This window comes from Triplophysa dalaica, chromosome 13 (genome assembly GCF_015846415.1).
Source record: "Triplophysa dalaica isolate WHDGS20190420 chromosome 13, ASM1584641v1, whole genome shotgun sequence".
Lineage (NCBI taxonomy): Eukaryota > Metazoa > Chordata > Actinopteri > Cypriniformes > Nemacheilidae > Triplophysa > Triplophysa dalaica.
Window position 1 is genome coordinate 1,900,596 of NC_079554.1, and position 23,364 is coordinate 1,923,959.

At 38.9% G+C, this 23,364-nt stretch overlaps 2 protein-coding genes across 3 annotated transcripts; both read right to left on the reverse strand.

The window, feature by feature from the left end:
* Positions 1–109: 109 nt before the first annotated feature.
* smyd2b (SET and MYND domain containing 2b) lies at positions 110–12,972 on the reverse strand. Of its 2 annotated transcripts, XM_056764507.1 has the most exons (13): positions 12,782–12,972; positions 11,963–12,411; positions 10,885–10,948; positions 8,867–8,977; positions 8,727–8,787; positions 7,614–7,738; positions 7,469–7,536; positions 6,527–6,629; positions 5,879–5,989; positions 1,103–1,223; positions 791–965; positions 598–706; positions 110–399 (listed from the first exon to the last, which is right to left on the reverse strand). In XM_056764507.1, the coding sequence occupies exons 2-13, from the start codon at positions 12,136–12,138 to the stop codon at positions 316–318; spliced, it is 1,308 nt and encodes a 435-aa protein (XP_056620485.1). In that variant the 5' UTR covers positions 12,139–12,411; positions 12,782–12,972; the 3' UTR covers positions 110–315. The 2 variants fall into 2 exon arrangements, with proteins under 2 accessions (XP_056620485.1, XP_056620484.1); XM_056764506.1 differs by having other exon boundaries at positions 11,963–12,972.
* A 328-nt stretch (positions 12,973–13,300) lies between these two features.
* LOC130434494 (uncharacterized) lies at positions 13,301–23,073 on the reverse strand. Its single transcript, XM_056764689.1, has 13 exons — positions 22,401–23,073; positions 22,218–22,313; positions 21,837–22,070; positions 21,598–21,760; positions 19,985–20,554; positions 19,494–19,498; positions 18,618–18,713; positions 15,658–16,332; positions 15,475–15,570; positions 15,145–15,378; positions 14,904–15,066; positions 14,735–14,794; positions 13,301–14,094 (listed from the first exon to the last, which is right to left on the reverse strand). The coding sequence occupies exons 1-13, from the start codon at positions 22,983–22,985 to the stop codon at positions 13,586–13,588; spliced, it is 3,486 nt and encodes a 1,161-aa protein (XP_056620667.1). The 5' UTR covers positions 22,986–23,073; the 3' UTR covers positions 13,301–13,585.
* Between the last annotated feature and the right edge of the window lie 291 nt (positions 23,074–23,364).

Below are 23,364 nucleotides of genomic sequence, written 5' to 3' on the forward strand. Positions count from 1 at the left end.
AACAGCCATTATCAAATACGTCATGTCCTGTGTATAAGAAGATGGACCAGACATAGAAAAAGAACTCTTCATAAGCATTTTTCAAATACATGTTCAGAATATTGTTTATTGATTTGTGTCACATCAACACATACATCATGACTAGTCTAGGAGTGTGATAGTCATGTTAAAATTTAAGATTTCCTGAGATTTTATCATCAAGCATGAGAAATAAATTTATTTAACATAATAAATCTATTTCGTCTATACAATCTAGTAAACACATAAATTTACTAAATAAAATTGTGTTCTGACAGAAAAGATCTCATACACACATTATGCATCACCACTTATTTCTCGTTTGAGCGATGCCACGTACATGTGATCTTTGCCATGAACCACCTCCATAATGGCCAGAGCCTGAAACACAATGATCACTTATCATCACTCACTGCTGTCTGTTCACAACAAAATACTGAAAAGATAGCTTTATCAATTATAATTAAGTATAAAATTGTTTTTTTTGTTAAATGGTTTTATTAACTATTCATTTAAAAACTGCATTTAATTAAGTGGATGTTATAATGTGTTTTTGTTTGCAGTAACTGTGTTTTGCACCTTTTTAAGGCTGCTGATGCCGATGGATTTTCTATCCAGAGCGATGTAAAGTCTGCCCAGTTTCAGATACATTGACGCTATATTCAGAGAGTATGCAGGGTAAAGCACACTACAGAGAAAACACAAAGACTGATGAATGATTGCACAAAATACACAGACACACAAGAACATATACGTGCTCGTGTGTTCTTACATGTATTGTTTGAGAACTTTTTCGCCGTATCGAACCGCCCCGTCATAGTTCTCAGTGAAGAGGCAGATGCCCATGGCCTGATACATCATATGAAGCATGTAGACGTTAGAGTTGTCGAAAACCGAACCCATCTTATCGATGATGAGCTCACACATCTCCAACAGCTCAGATGGACATGAATCACAGTCAAGAATTTATAAACCCTCAATGAATAATTCACCAGTTCCAATAAAAATGTTCATGTGAAGTATGCCTGCAAATATTCACTCAGTTCTTCCCAACAGAAAGACACAAGAGGCTCAGAAAGGATATTTTTCTCGCGTTTGGCTCTGCGGAATTCTTCAATGGCGTTCCGAGCGTAACGCACCATATCACTGCTGTCCTTTTGACTGATCTCATCACTCAACTTCCTCACCCTCATCTTCATCGCATCCTGCATGGGCACACAAAAGTCAAATGACGCTCATCTACAGCTAATATAATCATAGCCTATATATATATACAGTTAGTATCGCTAATGTCCACTAAAGAAATCCTGAGAAAACTGTAATGAAAATAGCCTTAAACACTGTTTTGTCACTTGATTTTTTAGGTTTTCTTGTATATTTGCAATCTTTAATTTGACGGATTTTTACAGAGTTTCAAAAATTGTAAGTAAAAAATCCTATAAAAAGGTCATTTTCCAGCAGCTGGGGCACCAGTAAAATAGATTTAATAACATCAAAAAACACATCACTCCAAGGCACTCGAAAGTATTATCAAATTAAAAAGCCTTTACTAACACATTCCTTTCCTTAAATGACATCATATGTGCACCAACACGTTGCGGCTAACTAGCCTTCATCAGGGTGTCTGCATACAAACACACGTCAAGTCTCTGTAAACAATCATCTAGTCACATGAGTTGCACATCTGATTAAGTATTGGAGGAAATTAAAACAAATTATTTTTCGTAAATTTAATGTCGAAGATAATTTAAATTACAAACAATAAAGGACAAGAAAAAAGTCAAATAAGGTTAAATAACGTCTTTGTTACGGATGTAATCTCAGTTCCCTGATGGCGGGAACAAGACGTTGAACAAGACAGCCCTCCCCTTCTGCTGACCTCCAAAATAGACAAAGAGCTGATCAGAGCTCCAGAAGCTCTACGTGCGGTCCAAGTAGAGGCACAGTGCGCAGACTGGACACAACACGGATGGGGTTGGGTCTTCCTGCCCGGTGGGAAGCGCCTGTAAGTTCACCACCTGGCCGAAGGGAAGTGGTGGGAACTTTGGGCACGTAGTGAGGCTGGGGTCTCAGGATAACTGGGAATCACCGGGCCCGAATTCTAGCCAATCAGGGGACACGGAGAATGCTTGTAGGTCCCCTACCCTCTTGGTGGAGGCGAGCGCTGTCAGGAGAACATTCTTCATCGTGGGATGAGGAAGAGCGGCCCGCCTGGATCACATCAAGGTCCCAAGATGGTACGGAGCGTGGACGAGGCGGATTCCGCCTTCTCGCACCCCTTTGGAACCTGATGACCAGGTCGTGCTTTCCCAGAGACTTTCTATTAACTGGGTCATGATGAGCACGTGAACAGCTCGTTCCTGATCAAGCAACTCTGCGGGTCTTCTCTTCAAGAAAAGCACCAAGACGAGAAGAGGAACCACTTATAGACATATAGTCGCTTATTTGCCAGGGCCCTAGCCTGAGTGATGGTCTCAACCACCGTCCAGGGGCCAGACATGGAGGTCCCAGAGGAACCTGGCCTGGGATTCCATAACGTGGCCTTCCCCTGAGAAAGCTGGTCCTTTGTCAGGGGAATCGGCCAGGGAGAAGTTGTCGTTAGGAACATTAACAAGTATGGCGCAACTAGTAACACGTGATGCTCCTCTTCCCTGAAATTGCTCAGGGTATATGCAGTGAGGCTCACTGGGGTAAGGCGTACTTTCATTTGTCCCGCAGCCAGCTGAGTGCTTGAGAATCCGTGCCGAGGGGGGCCTTGAACAGGGAGTACCATAGCGGGAAATGGGTGGTGTCCAGGGAGGCGAACAGGTCTTCCTGAGCCTGCCCAAACTGCATCCAATGAGCTGGACGCACGGGGGTGGAGTCGCTGAGATAGTTTAGTACCCGCACACCTCTCTCCTTGAGGGGAGTGAGGGCGGCTTCCACGATCTTCGTGAAGACTCGTGGGAACAGGGACAGACCGAATAGGGAGGACTCTGTACTGATATGCCAGACCCTCGAAAGCGAACAGTAGGAATGGGCGATGATGAGGGAGAATCGAGACATGAAAGTAAGCGTCGCTCTGGTCGATTGCCATGAACCAATCTTGACATCTGATAGATGCCAGGATGCGCTTCTGCGTGAGCATGCAGAATGGCAACTTGTGGAGGTGCCTGTTCAGGGTACGCAGATCTAGCGACCCCCCCTTTTCTTTTGGGGGACATCTCGTCTAGAGGGACGAGCATGATCGATTCCTTCGCCAGAAGGGTGGCGACCTAGGCCCGAAGAGCATCCTTACCTCTGACTGTTGAGAGGATGCCCCGAAACTTTGGGGGGGCACCTGGCGAGGTTGGATTGCGTAGCCGAGACGGATCATATCCCGTTGCCACCGTGAAGGTTTGGGAAGAGGTACGATCTGCTTCAACGACCTCCCGGGGGTGGTGCAATGGCTGGCAGTGCAGATCTCCAGCCTTGGGGAAGCCCCGGGGATGAGATTGGCTCTGCTGATTTACCTGCCGATGATGTAGCTCAACACACCGTCGAATGAGAGTGCTAAGGGCTGCTGATTATTCACAACATTGTGTTTCTCCGTGACCCAACGTTGAGTTGCCGAACACCGTCGTATAGAGGGTAAGAGCGGCTATTATAAACACCCAGAGAGAGAGTAAACTCTTTGAAGTGGGCTGTTGGGACAGGGCAGGACCCCTCCCGGATCGACTAACCAACGATGGGATGGCTGATGTCGAGCCCGATGGTATTCTCAAACTCCCTGGGCTCAAAACCGAGGCACCATGTATCCGGCCGTGAGTGCTGGGAGAGGCAGTGCTTTGCACTGCAACCCAATGCTTTTGGCGGCCCGGGAAAGCATGGCTGACATTTCAACATTCGCTTTTTCCTGAGCTGGCCCCCCGGAGGTGGGAGCTGCAAGGAATCGAAGGAGTCAGATACCAGTAAGTCACCCTCCGATGCTGCACGGGAGATCTCATCACGCACCGTTTCCGAATACGTGGTTGAGGAACAAGATGGTGGGACCTTCTTCTGAGGAAACGGTCAGACAAGCGAGATGTGAACGGTCTGTGAGCCAATGGCTGAAGGATTAAATGCTCACAGTAATGCTCATTTCTGTGAGCATTCTGTGAGCATTCTGACTGATCAGTTCTATCTCTATTTTCTTCTCTAATCTTTAAAAAATATATATATATCAATAAATGAATAAATGGTTCTGTATACTGTGTTGGGATATATGAGACCAGTCTTCTTTTTTGATTGCACTTATGCTTTTGTTGTACTTATGCTGTCCCAATTGCTTCCATTGCCTACCCCACCTGTAAGTCGCTTTGGATAAAAGCGTCTGCTAAATGACTAACTGTAAATGTAAATTTAACCCAACGGCAGGGCCGTGGCCACAGCTGTCACGGAACGGGAAGAACGTCTAATTCGTGAACTGCAGTGCTGGTAGAACGTATTATAACGGCTGCCCCAGCGTGCTGAAAATCCATCACTTGAGGCAGCCATCGTGAACATTATTTCCTCAATGAGTGCATTGCACCCATGAGAACAGCGGGACATGCCACGCTGGAGAAATTTGCTCTTTTAGAGAAAAAATTGGAACACTTCTGGAACTGCAGAGATGCCCTGGGGAAGTCGTCGCAGGAAGGGACAGTCTGCTCCATCGTAAGAATCCAGCAGTTATTCGGCGAAAAGTTTGAAGTCTCAAAGTCAATCATGTGTGAAGGCTCCGATGAACAAAAGGTGAATGAATGCAGCACGCCGTCTCCCTTTTATACCCAGATATCCGGGATAAGAGTCCGGCATGCAAATTTCATCCGCCAATTTTATTCGCCTTTTATAAACTAGTCGAAGTTTTTAGGTTCTCAATGGCGAACCCCATCTGTCAGTTCAAAAAAACGTTGAGAGACCGACAGATCTGGAACATACATTATTGTACAGTTTAGTAATTTTTTTGCATTTTTTATGGTTTTCTAGTAAAATTGCAATCTTTTTCTGGAATTTAACAGTTCTTACCGATTTAAAAATACACTGTGAAAATCCTGTAAAAAGAGTTATTTTTTGGCAGCTGGGGTGCCAGTGAAATAGCAAAAAAGAACAAGTTTGTCTTGTTAAATTACATACTTTTTATGTTTTTCTTGTAAATTTTCCAACTTTTTATGTAATTTGACATTTTTTTCCCCGTACTTTGCTAAATGTGTGAAAATTTGTGGCGTAAAATAATTCTGTAACATTTTCTTTTAAAAAATTCCATACAATATTTGTGTACAGGATTTGTGATTTTTTTTAATTACACACACGTAGGCCTAACACAATTGATTTAATAGCACTTTCATGGTCTGATTACAAACTGACGATTTTTCATCAATGTGCATCTTAATGAAAATTTTGCAGGGTTACCTTGTACTCTATGCATTCTATATATTGCATAATTTACATTTCCATTTGGCAGATGCTTTTATCCAAAGCGACTTACATTGCATTATCCTAAACATTTATACTTAGGTATTAGCAATCCCCTGGGACAACGCAATGTTCTTACCACTGAGCTACAGGAAAGTGCAGTAACTACACAAACACTGAAACTGAGAAAAACGCTTTCAAAGTTTTCGCACCAGCCAGTCATTGCAGCCAGTTACTGCAATTTTGACACTCTTGTTTCTCTGAAACGGGACAAAATTGAACCAGGAGACTGGTCAAAAGACAGAACAGATGTTACAAAGCCCATTTCAAACCTTATCTTAATTTTGAACAAATGTGTAGTTACTGCACTTTGCCTTTGTAGGGCAGTATTCTTTTTTAACATTTCCTTTTAGACTTGGAATAGGTTACACACAGACATGTTATATATTGTGTGTTATATTGTACATACCATGGATTTGGTGGTACACTCTTTACAGTCACAGGTGAAGTAGTAGACATCTCTGAGTCTCTCTATCCTGTCCACTGTAGGGTACAGCACGTCTATATAGCTGATATATATCTACACACAAAGACACATCCAGAAAATTGTCTCATACTGTAAGCAGCTGTAGAGGAAAAACTGACAAAGCAGAGGAAATTCATCCTGATCTTTTGTGGGAAGAACGCCTGTTTTTGTGCTTGAATTTGACAGAATTTTTAAACTTCACCTGTTACCGTCTATTAATGGAAAATACCCATAGCTGTGAACCCCTTTTTCACAACCTAGAACAGGTTGAAAAACAGGAAGGTTTTTAAGCGTTAAAGCTTCTTTATGGGACCATATGTTTTTTTCCAGTTAGAGTACCTGCATTTTTTTCTCAATAACATTTCCAAAGGTATTGGTAGGTCCATTGCAATTTGATGAAATCACAAAAAGCCAGCAGGATTTTTTAAAGGCTTTTGAATTATGACAAAAAACAGCTGAGGGCCTATTGTTCCTTTAAGCTACAGCAACGTCAAAAATATGTCATTCTTTAATTTGTTTATTTGTAGTTTTATAATCCAAATACAAAGATGTGTGTCATATTGTCGTGTAAAGAACTCATTCCATACGGACCTCCTGCCCTGGACTGATGTCCTGCACAGCTCGCACCTCCGCGTTGATGCCTCTGTATGTCACGATGACGTTGGGACAGCAGCTGTGGTTTGTGAGGGCGATACTGAGAAAGAACACAAGGTGAAAAGACAAAGAGCATTATAAAAGACCTCAGAGAGAGCTATAAGAGGAGTTAAGTGTAAAAAACAAGCCCAAACATCATTTTGTTGCTCAAAGCACTTTTACAAAAATGCTTGTGACCACAGTAAAGGCAAATCAATCCCAAAACATAAAAATAACCGTCCGATGGAAAAGTTTGGAACAGTAGATACATACACAATAAATGCAGAAGAATTCATGAAACATAAAAGAGATAGTTGAGCTAAAAATGAACATGTCCTTTTCAACCTGTATGAATTGCTTTCTTCTTCAGAACACAAAATAACAAAGAAGAAACATATTTGGAAGGACATTGGTAACCGAACTACACTGACCTCTATTGACTTCCATTGTACGAACACAAAACCACGTAGACATTCACAAAATATCTTCTTTTGTGTCTCGTGATTCACATGCAAGATTTGGGCCACATGAGGGTGAATTAATGAAAGAATTTGTTTTTTATTTCAATTCCTCTAAAAGAAACAACCCTCAAGAATAAAATGAAGGGGAGGAATGAATGAGGAAGCGAACTCTGACAAACAAGTTCAACATTAGAAGCGTGAAACACAGGATAACGCTGGAGGCCAAAGCCATACCTCTGCCAGGTTAAGGACCGTGACTATCAAATACAGACCGAAGCCAACATATGAGTCAGTTCCCCAAAGAGAAAGTGGTGAAGAGCCAAACCCTCTGAGCCACAAACATTGCGTGTTGAGTAAGACCCCCAGACGACAGGAGAGAGCCCACCTGGACCTCCTCCAACAGATCAAGAAGTGACAGTGTGTACGTGTGTGAGCTTACTCTGGAAACACGGCTAATCCTATATGAGAGAGTTCCTCGTCCTCCAGAGTGAACCCGTTACAGTGAACCTGAAGAACCAAAGAAAGAAAGACCAGTGAGTCTTTGAAGTGTGTATTGGGCTAAACTCCTTTGAGAGAGTGTTTACCTGTGAGAAGAGTGTGAGCAGGGCCGGATGATCGGGGAAATCTAGATATTTGGAGTAAAACTGATGGAGACCAGCAATGTCTGCTTTAGTCCGCTCTCTTTTTTCATTATCCAACTCCTCTGTGTCTGAGAGAAAGACATTCTAACATAACTCACAAAATAAATGACAAACAACAAAAGCCTCAAGCTAAAAGAATACATCACTTGTGTAAGAAATAAGCTGTTTCGCTGTCACTGTACTATATATGGAATTTGCTGAAGCTTTAAAGGGCTCATATGACACGGGTTCCAAAATCAGGTTCCAAAGCAAGTGTACTGACAGGTACGCCCATCTGACGTAGATTTGTGGAGGTGTGGTTACACAAGGTGTCTCACGCAGGTCTGGGTGAGCATTCGCGTCCAGACAGAATGCATCTTTTTTTCCATCTACCGTTCTATCTTTGAAAAGTAGTATCGTAATAGCGTAAATAATGGTGCATATGCGCAATAACATTCATTTGAGCCTTTTTGCGGTGTTTCTCTCCTAAATGAATCGGAAAGACAATGATTCAGTGAGTCGTTCTGAAATAAGTTCAAACCTCTAAATATTTTCATGAAATAAAACACACTTATCAAACCCGCTTGTGATTTTTAAAGCCTTATTGTGTCTCAAAAACGGTGATTGTTTACAAGTTTCTAAAAGCACCTTCTTCCTTTGCCGGTGTCAGTGACAGATGTCATCCCGCATTTAAAGGTCACAAATAATGCCACATGGGCACAAATCTCTTAAAACATAGATGCTTATTCATTCACGTAGTACTCACTTACCAGGGAACACATTTTTTATAAAGTTTGAAAGAGTTGTTGAAGGCTTGGTGTTGGTGATGTTGATATTGAGCGACCTTAAGTGTAGTCTGTTTATAGCATCGCATTAGCTCTTCACTTCTGCCGATTGTATTTCGGCTTCAAACCGTAACCGTAAAACCGTAAAAACACTTCATCTCTGACGTACTGGATTAATGAAATTTGTCGCACATTTGAAATCGTTCCCACGTGAATATGTCCTATTTCTTACTCTACACAAAGTTCTTCCTCTAGCAGGGGAAATGTGGTGTCCATAATGTTTGGTACTCACGGGCTTCCATGTCCTTCAGTAAGAGTAGTTTTTCTGACTGACTTCTCTCTTTCTGGTCTCTCTGCGTGAGTAAAAACACGTCAAACACTCAGAACTTTAAATCTCGATCAATGGTGTAGAGCTTATTGTCAGTATCTAACCAGTCTGGCGATGATTCTGGCCACAAGTCGCACCGTCTCTGAAGGACACCACTTCTCACCAAATGCGCACATGGCGTTACACTCCAGCTTGTGCACGGGCCAGTCCTTTTTCTGTCAAATACATACACATTTTTTTGACGTCAACATTTATACGTGTTTAATTTACTTTATTTTTCTTTAATTTTGTATATAGCTTATAGCCAAAGCTATTTTTAATATCTTCTTTTGTCTCGCAGAAAAAAGAGTCACATGCAGCATTTGGTCAACAGGAGGGTGAATTAATGTTTTTTATTTCAATTCCTCTAAAAGAAACAACCCTCAAGATGAAAAGGAAGGGGAGGAATGAATGAGGAAGCGAACTATGACAAACAAGTTCAACATCATTTTCAGGTGTTTTCTCAGAAGCTATTTACATTGTTTACATTGCACTACAGGGCTGCATGCATGACTGAACTGTACACACCAGTACTTCATGTATCTGCTCTACCGGACTGTTTACACACACACAGCATCATTTGCACTCTATACTGCTCACTTGCACACAAGAAATGTTATACTGAATGCTCATTTGCAGCATTACCTCATCTACTGCACTCTAACTTCAATAACTGCACTAACTTCTCTACTGCACTGTAACTCATCTATTGCATTACTGCATCTATTGCATAACTAACTGCATCTACTCATGTATTGCACTATAACTTCAATAACTACATTAACGCATATACTGCACTGTAACCTTAATAACTGCATTAACGCATATACTGCACTGTAACCTTAATAACTGCATTAACGCATCTACTGCACAGTAACTTCAATACCTGCATTAAATCATATACTGCACCGTACCTTTAATATCCGCATTAACTCATCTACTGCACTGTAACTTTAATAGCTAATGTCTATAATTAATGCACACTTAAGTCACTTGCACTATTGTATAGTCTAATTGTTATCTATTCATAACCACCTGTACATTAATGTTCACAGTATATAGCCTTCTGTATATATTGTTCATAGTACAAACGACTGTCATATTGTCATAGAACATTCCTTCTGTAAAGTATTTCCGTAGTACATCCCCATTGTATAGTTTTTCCTAATATTGTATTCTGTATTTATTCACACTGTATATCTGCACTTGCTAATTGCACTTCTGGTTTGACCTAAACTACATTTCGTTACACTGTACTTGTATATGTGTAATGACAATAAAGTTGAATCTAATCTAATCTAATTTTTATATCTGAAACCATTGTTATGTGTTTTATCTCAAGCAGTTTTCTGTTTGTTGTCTTTGACACATAAAATGAAGTTTAACTACAGCAAATTCATTTAACCTAAGTCACTTAAGTAATCTTTTCTAAATAAAATAAATTGTATGTAAAAACTTTCTTCAATTAAAAAAAGAGACGGTAATAATTCATATTTTGGGTAAAGAATTAAAAATACAATTGAAATAAATTGCCTGTAATAAAATAACGGTTTTCTGTAACTTAATCAAAAGGAAAATATGTACTTGGATTCAAAATATATTACATTATTTTAAAATAAAAATAATCTTTTTACTTTGCTTCAATTTAGGCTGCCTTTTTTATATTTGATTTGTATTAAAAGATAAGTATATGTCTTAACAAAAGCATAAATATAATTATATAAACGTTAAAACATTGGCTGTAACAAATTAAAGTGACTTTTAAGTTTGGCAAAGGCTTAAATGATTTCACTGTTCCTACAAACACTATTATCTGTGTTTGTGTGCTTTATTTTCATTTTCAAATAAATAACTCTTTTCTTTAAACCCCCTAAATAATGTTAACACAGGCTAACTGAGAATGACATATCATTATGAATTATTGTTATTTATATATTTCATATTTATTTGATATTAAACATCATAAATTTAGCTGTGGAAATTGGCATCAAGCTTCATGAAATTTCACTATTTACTGTCATTTTTGTATCCTGACACCCGCAGTAAAATGTGTGTTTGAATGTGTTACAGAAGGTTTTTTTACCTGACACTTTGCATTGCAGTAGAACGCTTTCTTACACTTTCCACATTTCGCAAGACCCTTCTTCCTGCAAACACAAAACACAAATGAGCATCAAAAGACAGTTAACTCATGACATAAACATGTCTGTTCCAATGATCATGTAGTGTCATATATAATAGCTGATTCAGACATTGAGAGGTGTGAAGCAGCTGTCTGTCTTCGGCAGCTGTCAGAAGAACTCCACATTCACTTTTAAAAGCACTCACTGACCCCAGACCAGAGGCAGCGTGTTGTGTTAAAGCCATCTGCTTTCAGTCGTTTGACACTATTTTTAGACGTGACCACTTGGACATTTTCAAAATGAGAGATGCATTTAAAACGAAAGAAGGTCAGACACAACACGTTAACAGTGATTTGAGTTTGTTTCAGACTTTAAATGTCCTCCAAATGAATGAACACATTTCCTGATACGATGACAGAGTTGAATTCCACCATAACAGGTTATGATACACAACAGAAAAAGCTGTAAAATTTCCATCATTCATCCCCACCAATGACTCTTGAGACATTAGATGATAAATGTATTTTTATTAAACATCATTTAATTTGTATCATACATTTATATTAAATCATTAATGTTTTTTGAAAATAATCACAGGTGATTAAGTGAATGTAAGTAATGTGCAATCTTAGATGATTCAATCTATGACAAAACCCTGGCTACTTAAAATCACTAAAACAACAAAAAAAACACACTCTACGAACCAATCTGTACACAAAATGTTGAAGATTTTAACTAAATAAAGCTAAACAGTAACCGCAAACTATAGAGGATAGAGTCAGCTGTCATTTAGATTTACATCAACATATGAAGAAAACAGTAAGTTTCTTTAAAGACAACTAAACAGAACAAACACATTTGTTGAGTAGATAGTTTCTTGAAAACTAAAAGGTTTTATTTGTCTTTTATTGTATTTCAGTTATCTCTGAGCATAATGAAACTTTTATAAGACTAAAATCGCAAAAGTGACAATCACCTTACAGAACCGTTATGAAAATGAGCATGTTTATATATTCTAGATGTGTTGTAAAATCAGACCTTGTGAAGCACTGCTCACAGATGAATCCTCTCTCGCTGACGGACAGCACGTAGGAATAAGCAGGACATGAGAAGAGCAGCTCCCCGACTCCATAAGCTCTGTTCACCCGCAGACCTCTGCCCTTCCCCGGGCTGTCAAAATGCTCGATGCCCGCGATGCCCTCCAACTTCATCATGACCTCAACACAATAATGGCCGTCTGAGTCTCTACTTACACAATAAAGACTTACAGCTGTCTGATGAGCAGATGATCCAGTGAATGGAGAGAGAAAGGGTGTGTGGTGCAATGGAGTACCCTAAATAAACCAGAACGGGTGTTTCCAAATAAGGGGCGGAGTCAATGGTTTTTATAGGGGTGGCCAGGCAGGGACCAACAATTATTGTGGCTAATAGAGTGATGCAGGGATGATGTAATCTTTTAGGCCAACCCAACCCAGATTTATGGAAGACTGCAAGAAATAAAATATGTAAGATTTATGATACTTACAAGATTTGCCAATCAAGTTCATTTTTACAAGTTGACACAATATTTGAAATTTTTGAAGCCTAAATATAATTTCCAGATTTGAAAAGCAAACACAAGGATATAAACAGACTACTTTACACTACAGTCGCTTGATATTAACATCACCAAACCTCAACTTTCTTAAACTTCATTAAAGATGGGTTTCCTGGTTATTTATTACTCCGTGAATGAATCCCCAACCATGTTTTAAGAGATTTGTGACCCACAAACCGATCGAGCTCAGCCATCTTTTAGGACATCTTAATTCTGTAGTTGCACCAGGAGAAGTGGACTTCTCCTCCAGTGAGACACACCTCGCTCTCCATCCGTCCTGTGGACTTGACAAACATCCTTTCACCTCCAGCATCAGCACTTGTTTTGTGGATTCGGACACAATGATGATGTCTGGTCACAGGGTGATGATGACTGCAGTGTGTCTAGAGAACTTCATCTACTCTCCAGGTCCAGTAACAGCTGTCAGCGAGTCTTCAGATCTTCTTTCAGCTAAGCAGTTAAGGATCTGTTCCAGTGTTCCCCGTCTGATGCTTTTAAAAAAAAAATTATGTTACTGTCAAAGTCCAGATCAACCTTTTTTTTCTTAAATTCACACAAATTAATAACAATAAACATATGTTTAATAATATTACATATAAAGATAAAATGTGTGTGAATGTTGTCATGTTGTAGCTGGAAATGGAAAGTAAAGTGACAGAAGTTTTCAGTGTCATGAGAGTTTATTGTCTTTATTAAAACATCAATATGACACTGACAGTGATGCTGTTGGACTCTTTATCAGCATTGATGTGATTCTACAGTAGACAAACACACACATGATGATATATGTGCTGAAACAATCATTCACAACAACATCAATGAATCAAACCTCTGGAAATAATCACATCATGAACATCAATTTTACAAAATAAAGTCTAATTATTACAATCTTTTCTTCAAATATTCACTCGCTCACTTTTAATCCAGACTTTTACATTTTAACATCAACCACTGAATTATCACCAGATGTCAATAAGATAAAGTATTATTTGATAAACATATTTTTTCTATATTATTTGATTTGTTTAATCTCTGTATTATCTACATTCTTAGATCACAGAGTTTCAGTTTACTAAACCAGTAAGATTAAATCCAGGATAGAGAGGTTTAGTGAATGTGGTGCTGATGCTGTGAATGAGGGTCATTGTGTCAGAGACGATGTAGAAGGACAGAATTCCTGCTTTCTCATCCACATACACTCCTATTCTATTAGATCTGGACTCTACAGAGAGTTTAGTGTGTTTGTTATTGTGTTTGAATGAGTAACTGGAGTCACGACAGATCAAACTCCTGGACTGATCATTACATCCAAACTCACACTCATGACCCTCTCCCTTCCTCATGATGCTCTTATATGACACTGATATAAACACACAAACACCATTACACTCAATCTCCCAGTAAGAGCGTCCACACACACTCTCTCTACACAACACCTGACACACATCATCAAATCTGTCTGGATGATCAGGATACTGATGCTGTGTGTAAGTGTGTGTAATCTCTCTGTTGTTCTCAGACAGATGGAGGTGTTTATTCACTGTGTTTAGATCCAGAGTCAACTGAAGAGAATCTGAGGAACATAAAACACATCATCTGCATCTTAACATCACAAAAGTAATAAATCATAGAAATATGGAGATAGTCTTCAGTGTTGACATCATACTTCACAGAAGAGAATTGTGTTCATCTCAAAGCTAACTGAACACGCACACACATTATTCCACCAATCAGGTTCTCTTGCTCAAAACAAGCACTCAGTGAAGCCGTATGTTGTGACGTTTGAAGAATGTGTCACTCAGTGTCTTCAGGGCAAATATCTGATGGTCAGAACATGTTACTAATGAAAAGATGAATTTATTTATATGTGTGTTGTTTATATTCTGCATGTAGATGAGTTTAATCATTCATTAGTATTAAGTTGTTAGTTTTGTGAGGAGTTCATCTGTCAGCTGTCATCCAGTACAGACGCTCTTTCTGTCGTCTTCATTAATGTCACAAACTAATATTTGACACCATATGAACTAAAGATGAGATTCTTACACAAACTATAATTCACTGATTCAAATCATTTGTTCTGGCTAAATCAACAGCTCTTGATATCACACGTGTCATGAGATTCTTCATTGTTGTGTTTCTCTGTAAAGTTTGTGTGTTTGATGATGTTTAATAAGAGATGTAGTGGATGTGTTGATGTGTTTGTCGTCACTTACACTGGAGGAACTGATCTCTGGTCTTGAGTTCAGGACTGTGAATAATCTCTGTGTGTTTCACTTGAGAAATAAACAGACATTTGATTGTCAATCATGTCTCATGACATCATTTGTGTTTCTACATGATAACAGCTGATGGATTGTAAAGAGTCAATGAATGATACTTCACCTCTCTCAGAGATCTTTTCTAGCTCTCGTGTGCACAAATGCTCCAGTTTGTCTCTCAGATGAGATACAGATGTGATGACATCATCAAAAGAGAGGAGAGAGCTGACAGTGATGCTGGACAGAGAGTCTGTAGATCCATGAGGAGCAGAGAGAGACGACAAACTCTACACACACACACACACACACATGTTGTTGTCTATCTAAAGAGCACTGGGCTGTTTTTCACATCACATCTCTGTTACCTGCAGCAAATGGATGTGATGTTGTGTGTGTAAAAGCTTCTCCAGCTCAGCGTCTCTCCTCCTCAGATCATCAATCTCCTGCTTCAGTCGCTCCAAGAGTCCTTCAGCTGAACTCACTGCAGCCGTCTCCTGATCTCTGATCAGCTGTGTCACCTCAGAGCGTCTTTTCTCAATGGATGAGATCAGTTCAGTAAACATCATCTCACAGTCCTCCACTGCTGTCTGTGTACACCGCTGTTACACACACACACACACACACACACACACATTACTGTGAGACACACTGAGACTTCACTGAGACTCTTCTGAGATCTTCTGCTCCAAACTCACCTTGTGAGACTCCACAGCATCTCTCAGCTCCTGAATGTCTTTCTGTCTCTTCTGGATTCTCTGCTGAAACTTTCTTTTTGTCTCCTTTAAATGTCTCTGTAGGACAAAGAAAACAAAAATTATGTGATGATGAAAGAGTTTGAACAGTTACATCACACAACAGTGTGTCATCTCATTTCAGACCTTTTTGTGTGTTCCCTCTTCTGCAGCTAAAACCGTCTCATGGTTTTTATGTTCGGCCATCATACACAGCATACATATAAGCTTCTGATCTGTGCGACAGTAAATCTCCAGAATCTTGTCATGTTGAGGGCAGATCATGTTATGAAGTGGTGCAGTGGCGTCTATCAGGTTGTGTCTTTGACCTCTGAAGAGATTCTCGTGTTGCTCAAGATGAGTTTGACAGTAAGAGTTGAGACACAGCAGACAGGATTTGATGGCTTTGTGTTTTCTTCCAGTACAGACGTCACACTCCACATCTCCAGCTCCAGAGGAACACTGATCAGAAACAGCACATTTGACTTTAGTCTTCTTCAGTTTCTCCATCATCTCAGCAAACATCACATTCTTTCCTAAAACAGGTCTTGGACTGAAGGTTTGTCTGCACTGAGGGCAGCTGTAGATTCTCGTCTGATCTTCTTGATTCCAGCAGTCTGTGATACATCTCATACAGTAAGTGTGTCCACAGGGAACAGTCACTGGATCCTTCAGTAGATCCAGACACACTGAACACATGAAGTGATCCTCTGAAATACTCGCTTCTGCCATTTCACCGTATGAACACACACAGATAGAAACACCAAACACTCCACAGATCGATGAGAGTTCAGTTTCTGATTCTCTGAACTGAAAGACTTCCTGCTTCAGATTATGAAACACATGAAACAGCTTTGACAAGTGATGTCCACTAGATGGCAGCAAAACCAAACCAAATGATCTTATGGTGAAGATTAATCCTTAAGTGAAAATTTAGTAATAAATTAAATCTGTGTTTTATGTAAATGTAAATGTAAATTTATTTTATTGTATTTGTTGGGAGAATATTTAAAGTGTCTTTTTTTACATTGGTCTACACAGGACATAATCTGCATTCTGTGTGAGTTTAACACTTTAATACAAGTTTGTGATACTTTGATTTTTAAAGTCTTTATTAATGTTATTAATAATCTGACATTCATTATCATGTTTGGTATATTCTAAGAATCTGTTCTTTGGTCTGTTTTGATCATTTCTTTGTTTTCAGTGTTTTTTTTTTTACGTTTTGGGCAGTAGTGTAAATTCATGAGTATGTAGAAACTTTTTCAAATGTAAAAGAGTAATTCCTTGTGAAGACAGTAATTGTAATTCATAGATTAAGGATCATGTAAAATGTGGAGATTATTACAGCCTAATGTCTTTATTATTTACTACAGAAATGTGTTTACAGATAAATTCACAGTGAAGACTACTTGGTTACTCAGAGTCATCTCAGCTTCAAATGAAACACACATCAACTAAACAACAAAACAAACACTGAAACAGCATCACATGATAATAATAATCTGCAAACGTTTTCCATGGACCGGTTTCTGCTCATTTAGATTTAATGTAACTTGTCCTATCTGTCATCCAGATGTTTAATTTAGTTTTTAGTTTCAGATGAGAACTCTGTTATCATCTGTCAAACATTTAACACTCACACCAGAGTTATTTGAATGAATGCTGTTCTCAGATCATTTTTACAAACGTCAGAGGCTGTAGTGACCGTCACGAGTCACAAGATGGCGCTAATGTTATGATATCAAGCGAGTTTAGTGGCAATTATTTACTATATTGTTTGCCTTTATAAACTATTTATACAAATTTAATTTAAATATAATAAACAGTTTTATGTATTTTAATCTGTGTAATAAAGACATTGATCTGACTTTCATTAGTTAGCATTATTTCACTGCCTGCACTGCACTGAATTGAACTTCTTCGTTATCGTCCTGATGCTGTAAATGTGACAATTTCATGGATCTAGTCACCTTGGTACACTTAAGAAAAACGTAAATATGAATATGAAAAGCCTACTTTGTTTATAATTAATAAGGAAGACATTAAGTGCAGGCTGACCATTTAGAAACAGACCTTTCAACAGAAACATGTTTATTTCAAATAAAAAGACACAAAGAAAACCTTTTTTTCAATTTCTTTATATATGAAAAGAAAACATTAAAAGCATAATAAATTTTTTCACTTCCCAACAAAACTGATTGAATGCAAAGTACAGAAACCTGAAGAGACTTATTTTGTAATGACTCCTTGTACAGTACGTGTGCATAAAAATACTGCACTGTAAAATAAATAAAATAAATAAATAAAAGATCACTTAGATAGAGCACCAGTTGTCAGTCCTAAAGATGAACATAAACTTTAAACACACAAACACTCTTATCAGAGGTCTGGAATGATCTGTAGAGAACGAGGCGACGAGGTTTTATAGACCGTTTCCTCGTGTGAAAGACTTGACATGCGTGTCCAACACAGAAACACATCCCATTAGAGCCAAGACGAGCAAACACAACAGAATGAGCATCAGCTTCTATCGTCTCAGACGGTGAGAAAAGTTACATTCTGTACAGAATAGCGTTGCGTTCCCTTAGACCCTCAACAAACCAAAAAGGAAAGAACAAATGAAATCTATACTTACTAGAAAACTTCCTCCTTACATTTGCGTATCAAGGTTTATGTTATGGAATAATATATGAAATAAAAATGCACGTCTTGCAAAACAAACATTCAAAATATAACAAAAAAGAAAGTTCAAAATGGTAATAATATACAATTTAGCGGTCATCCTACAAATGTCCTGCCCTGTTTTTCCAGAACCCATACTGCAAAACTTCACATAAAGTTATCGTGAGATCGGTCTACATTCATTAAAAAAACTAAAGCCAAACAGAAAAGGTTAAAATCCAACAAAACCATGACATTTTTTATCACCTGTGTAATGTTAACAAACTGGCAGAAATCTTAACAAAATTAAAAAAAATACAAAACTGTATTTTTGAATAGAAAGAGAAAACCTGTTACTCATGAAGGAGTTTGAGAAGGCATTTTTTTGATTTAAAGATCTCCGGAACTTCCGAGTCCAGTTTGCAGATGACTTTATAAATTGCCTTCTTCCATGACGGATCCACGTCTTTACCAGACACAATTGCGTTGAAGAACTCCCGTAATGTTATCTGAGCAACCTCCAAGAAACGTTCAGGAACCTGCAGGAGACACAGGGTAAGATGATGTTAGTTTAGATGATTTTTTATGGAATATTGTAGTGTTTCTTTTATAAATGACTTATCTGTGCACTTCATTATTGTTAAAATTCATGTTTCCTCATAATCTTTAATCAAAACCGTTAGCATTCTCCTCCCTCGAAACAACCTATATTCACTTCCTGTTTCGTAATGGCGTGAGAGTAGGTCTATCAAAGACTTTTTTCTGATCTAATCGGTTCTCGGTGGACGAAATCAAGTTTGCAGAAGTTTTCAGAAGCCCTATCACTCTATACATGCCACGATATGGAAATGAAGAGAATCGCTACTTCCACATATTTAATGAAGTGCTTTATAAACCTATTAAAATAGTCTTCATTAAAGCACACACATGCAGTCTTTTCTCCCTCTGTCTCACAAACACATCTGTCAATTCTGTTATATAATGTCTAAATTGGTAACGGAGTTGACAGTAACAGAATTGACAAGTTTAAGCGTTTTAGCCAAAAACACTCCATGCTAGCATAAATGGTATGAATTCTGAAATGTTTGGTTTCATTCGGACTAGCTTTGTTTATAATAACATTGAACTCTACAGCAGATCTCAAACAGAAGGTTACACAGTAAAAAAACAGACATTTCCTGGCAGAAATAAACCGTTTGTTGTTTTACGTGTTTTCCAGGTTTTCCTCTAAATTTGCAGTTCTTTTCTGTGTTTTTAACATTTTATGACCGTATTTCTAGAGCCACATGTAAATCTGTAAAAAAATCTGTTTTTCACACCACACCTGGGGGTGGAAAAGCAGAAAGATTCTGTAAAATAATGTTTTTTACAGTGTGCGTTTTAAAAAGGCTCATTTGACATGACGTCACAATCCAAAGGATCCTTGGAAGGCAGCATTCGTTTCGCATCCTACGTTTGGCCTGATTTGAAGGACATGTAAAGTAAATTTTTCTTTAGGAGGATCGATGACGCAGCCACCGGTTTAAGAATCAGCCCTAGATTATATCAAACAGGTATATGTCCTCCCAAATAAAACCCCTGGACTATCACATGTCGGGTGAAGAGTGGCATTCAAAACCCACTAGCCAATTTTCATTGTCCTTTTCCAAAAAGAACCAGAGTGATTGGTCTCTCAAGGCCGAGCACTTAGTGTCATTACATACACACATCAGGGAATAGAGCTCACAACATTAACCAAGACTGTTTGGTGGTTAGTGTGTATTGGTTTTTCACAATTTTTCCATATTTGATATAAAAACTGAAACTTTACCTGGTTTGGGGCTATTACATGCTACACATTTCACATCCTGTGCGTTGTTGCGAATCAAGCACAGATCACAGTCCCAAGATTCCTCTGGTTTCTTAACTGTATCTCCAAATCTCAGCAGTCCAGTCCCAGAAGAAGAATTGGTGGTGGTTGTTGAGGAGGCAGCAGATGAGGCTTTTGCCAGAGAAGGGAAAATCAGGCTGGAGTTGACTTGAGTTCCAGGTTTGGCCGTGTCACAACAAACACATTTAACTACTTCTGGTTTGTTGATGACCAAACATGTGTCACAAGTCCAGCTACCAGCCGTAGGGGCAAAGAGGGAAAGGAGGCTTGCTGTGGCCACTGCAGGTTTACTGTCTGAGTCAGAGTCTATGTTGAGTCGTGGTGAGACACAAGAGATACATCTTTTGTCTGAGGACATGTTTCGAACAACGCAAGTGCCACAGGTCCATGACCCTGCAGGTGGCTTAAACATCTCACCAAAACCAGAAATAGAAGCTGAAGCTCTACTCTGTGTCAGTGATGTAGTCCGTAAGGGTCTGTCTGATAAATTCTGACCAGAGGACACTAATCCTAAAGAAGATGGAAAATACTAATTAGACGCACACAAAAGCAATATGTTTCCAGTGCAAGCCTTTCAAAGAACTGGTAAGAAACAGTTACAATTAAGAATAGTCTGGGCCGTTTTTTACCCTGTCAAGTCATGTCGTGTTCATTTCTATACTTTATTTTACAATTTCCATTGCTGCACATTCTTAAAAATAACGGTGCTTTACGAAGCCATAAAGAGCATTTTTTTGTGTAAATGGTTCTATAAAGAACCTTTTACATCCTAAGGAACATTCTCTGTCACAAAAGGTTCTTTGTGGATAAAAAATGTTCTTCAGCCATAGGGGAAAATTATAATTAGAAGAGATGAGCAGAAATGTATTTGCAAAGCTAGATAATTATCTTTTCAAGAATTGTAATTGTTTTAGCCTAACTTGGTGTCTTTTAGCTTATGAATTCTATGTTTAGTTTTTTTCATTAAAAAAACTCAAACTTTCAGTCTATGGATTTTAGCAGCATCTAGTGGAACGGTTCCAAACCACTCGGCTCAGTCCACCTCTCCCCCCTGCCTTTTAAAGCACTATGGCTGCTGACAAAGTCCAAACATGTTGTCACATTTTCGCTTCCTTGCTAAAGGAGATAACTTTATACGTATTTATGAAACGTGCTCTGTAGAGCAGTTAGGCCGTTCTTTGTCAATGTACTGTACACAACAACATTTTCTGCATACAACAAAAAATGGATATTCTACTGCTCAAAAAAATAAATTAAAGTTTATCCTAAGTCTGTTTGAGTGTGCGAATGTATGCCCTTGTGTGTGCTTGTGTGTTGGGTGAATGATTTTTTAAATCATTTATATTCAAGTTGCATATTTCACCAACTTTCATTATGTACCACTGCTAAAAACAACTCATTTTGGTACAGTTTGTTCAAAACCTTGAACCTGTTTCACTTGAAAAATAAACAAATAAACAAAATTTGATTGTCAAACATGTCTCATGAAATCATTTGTGTTTCTACATGATAACAGCTGATGGATTGTAAAGAGTCAATGAATGATACTTCACCTCTCTCAGAGATCTTTTCTAGCTCTCGTGTGCACAAATGCTCCAGTTTGTCTCTCAGATGAGATACAGATGTGATGACATCATCAAAAGAGAGGAGAGAGCTGACAGTGATGCTGGACAGAGAGTCTGTAGATCCATGAGGAGCAGAGAGAGACGACAAACTCTACACACACACACACACACATGTTGTTGTCTATCTAAAGAGCACTGGGCTGTTTTTCACATCACATCTCTGTTACCTGCAGCAAATGGATGTGATGTTGTGTGTGTAAAAGCATCTCCAGCTCAGCGTCTCTCCTCCTCAGATCATCAATCTCCTGCTTCAGTCGCTCCAAGAGTCCTTCAGCTGAACTCACTGCAGCCGTCTCCTGATCTCTGATCAGCTGTGTCACCTCAGAGCGTCTTCTCTCAATGGATGAGATCAGTTCAGTAAACATCATCTCACAGTCCTCCACTGCTGTCTGTGCACACCGCTGTTACACACACACACACACACACACACACACACACACATGTGCACACACACACACACACACACAAAGAAAACACACAGAGGCATCACACACACACACACACAGACACATTACTGTGAGACACACTGAGATCTGCTCCAAACTCACCTTGTGAGACTCCACAACATCTCTCAGCTCCTGAATGTCTTTCTGTCTCTTCTGGATTCTCTGCTGAAACTTTCTTTGTGTCTCCTTTAAATGTCTCTGTAGGACAAAGAAAACAAAAATTATGTGATGATGAAAGAGTGTGAACATTAACATCACACAACAGTTTGTCATCTCATTTCAGACCTCTTTGTGTGTTCCCTCTTCTGCAGCTAAAACCGTCTCATGGTTTTTATGTTCGGCCATCATACACAGCATACATATAAGCTTCTGATCCGTGCGACAGTAAATCTCCAGAATCTTGTCATGTTGAGGGCAGATCATGTCATGAAGTGGTGCAGTGGCGTCTATCAGGTTGTGTCTTTGACCTCTGAAGAGATTCTCGTGTTGCTCAAGATGAGTTTGACAGTAAGAGTTGAGACACAGCAGACAGGATTTGATGGCTTTGTGTTTTCTTCCAGTACAGACGTCACACTCCACATCTCCAGCTCCAGAGGAACACTGATCAGAAACAGCACATTTGACTTTAGTCTTCTTCAGTTTCTCCATCATCTCAGCAAACATCACATTCTTTCCTAAAACAGGTCTTGGACTGAAGGTTTGTCTGCACTGAGGGCAGCTGTAGATTCTCGTCTGACCTTCTTGATTCCAGCAGTCTGTGATACATCTCATACAGTAAGTGTGTCCACAGGGAACAGTCACTGGATCCTTCAGTAGATCCAGACACACTGAACACATGAAGTGATCCTCTGAAATACTCGCTTCTGCCATTTCACCGTATGAACACACACAGATAGAAACACCAAACACTCCACAGATCGATGAGAGTTCAGTTTCACTTTCTCTGAACTGAAAGACTTCCTGCTTCAGATTATGAAACACATGAAACAGCTTTGACAAGTGATGTCCACTAGATGGCAGCAAAACCAAACCAAATGATCTTATGGTGAAGATTAATCCTTAAGTGAAAATTTAGTAATAAATTAAATCTGTGTTCAATTTATTTTATTGTATTTGTTGGGAGAATATTAAAGTGTCTTTTTTTACATTGGTCTACACAGGACATAATCTGCATTCTGTGTGAGTTTAAAACACTTTAATACAAGTGTGTGATACTTTGATTTTTAAAGTCACCATTAAAAAGGTTCTA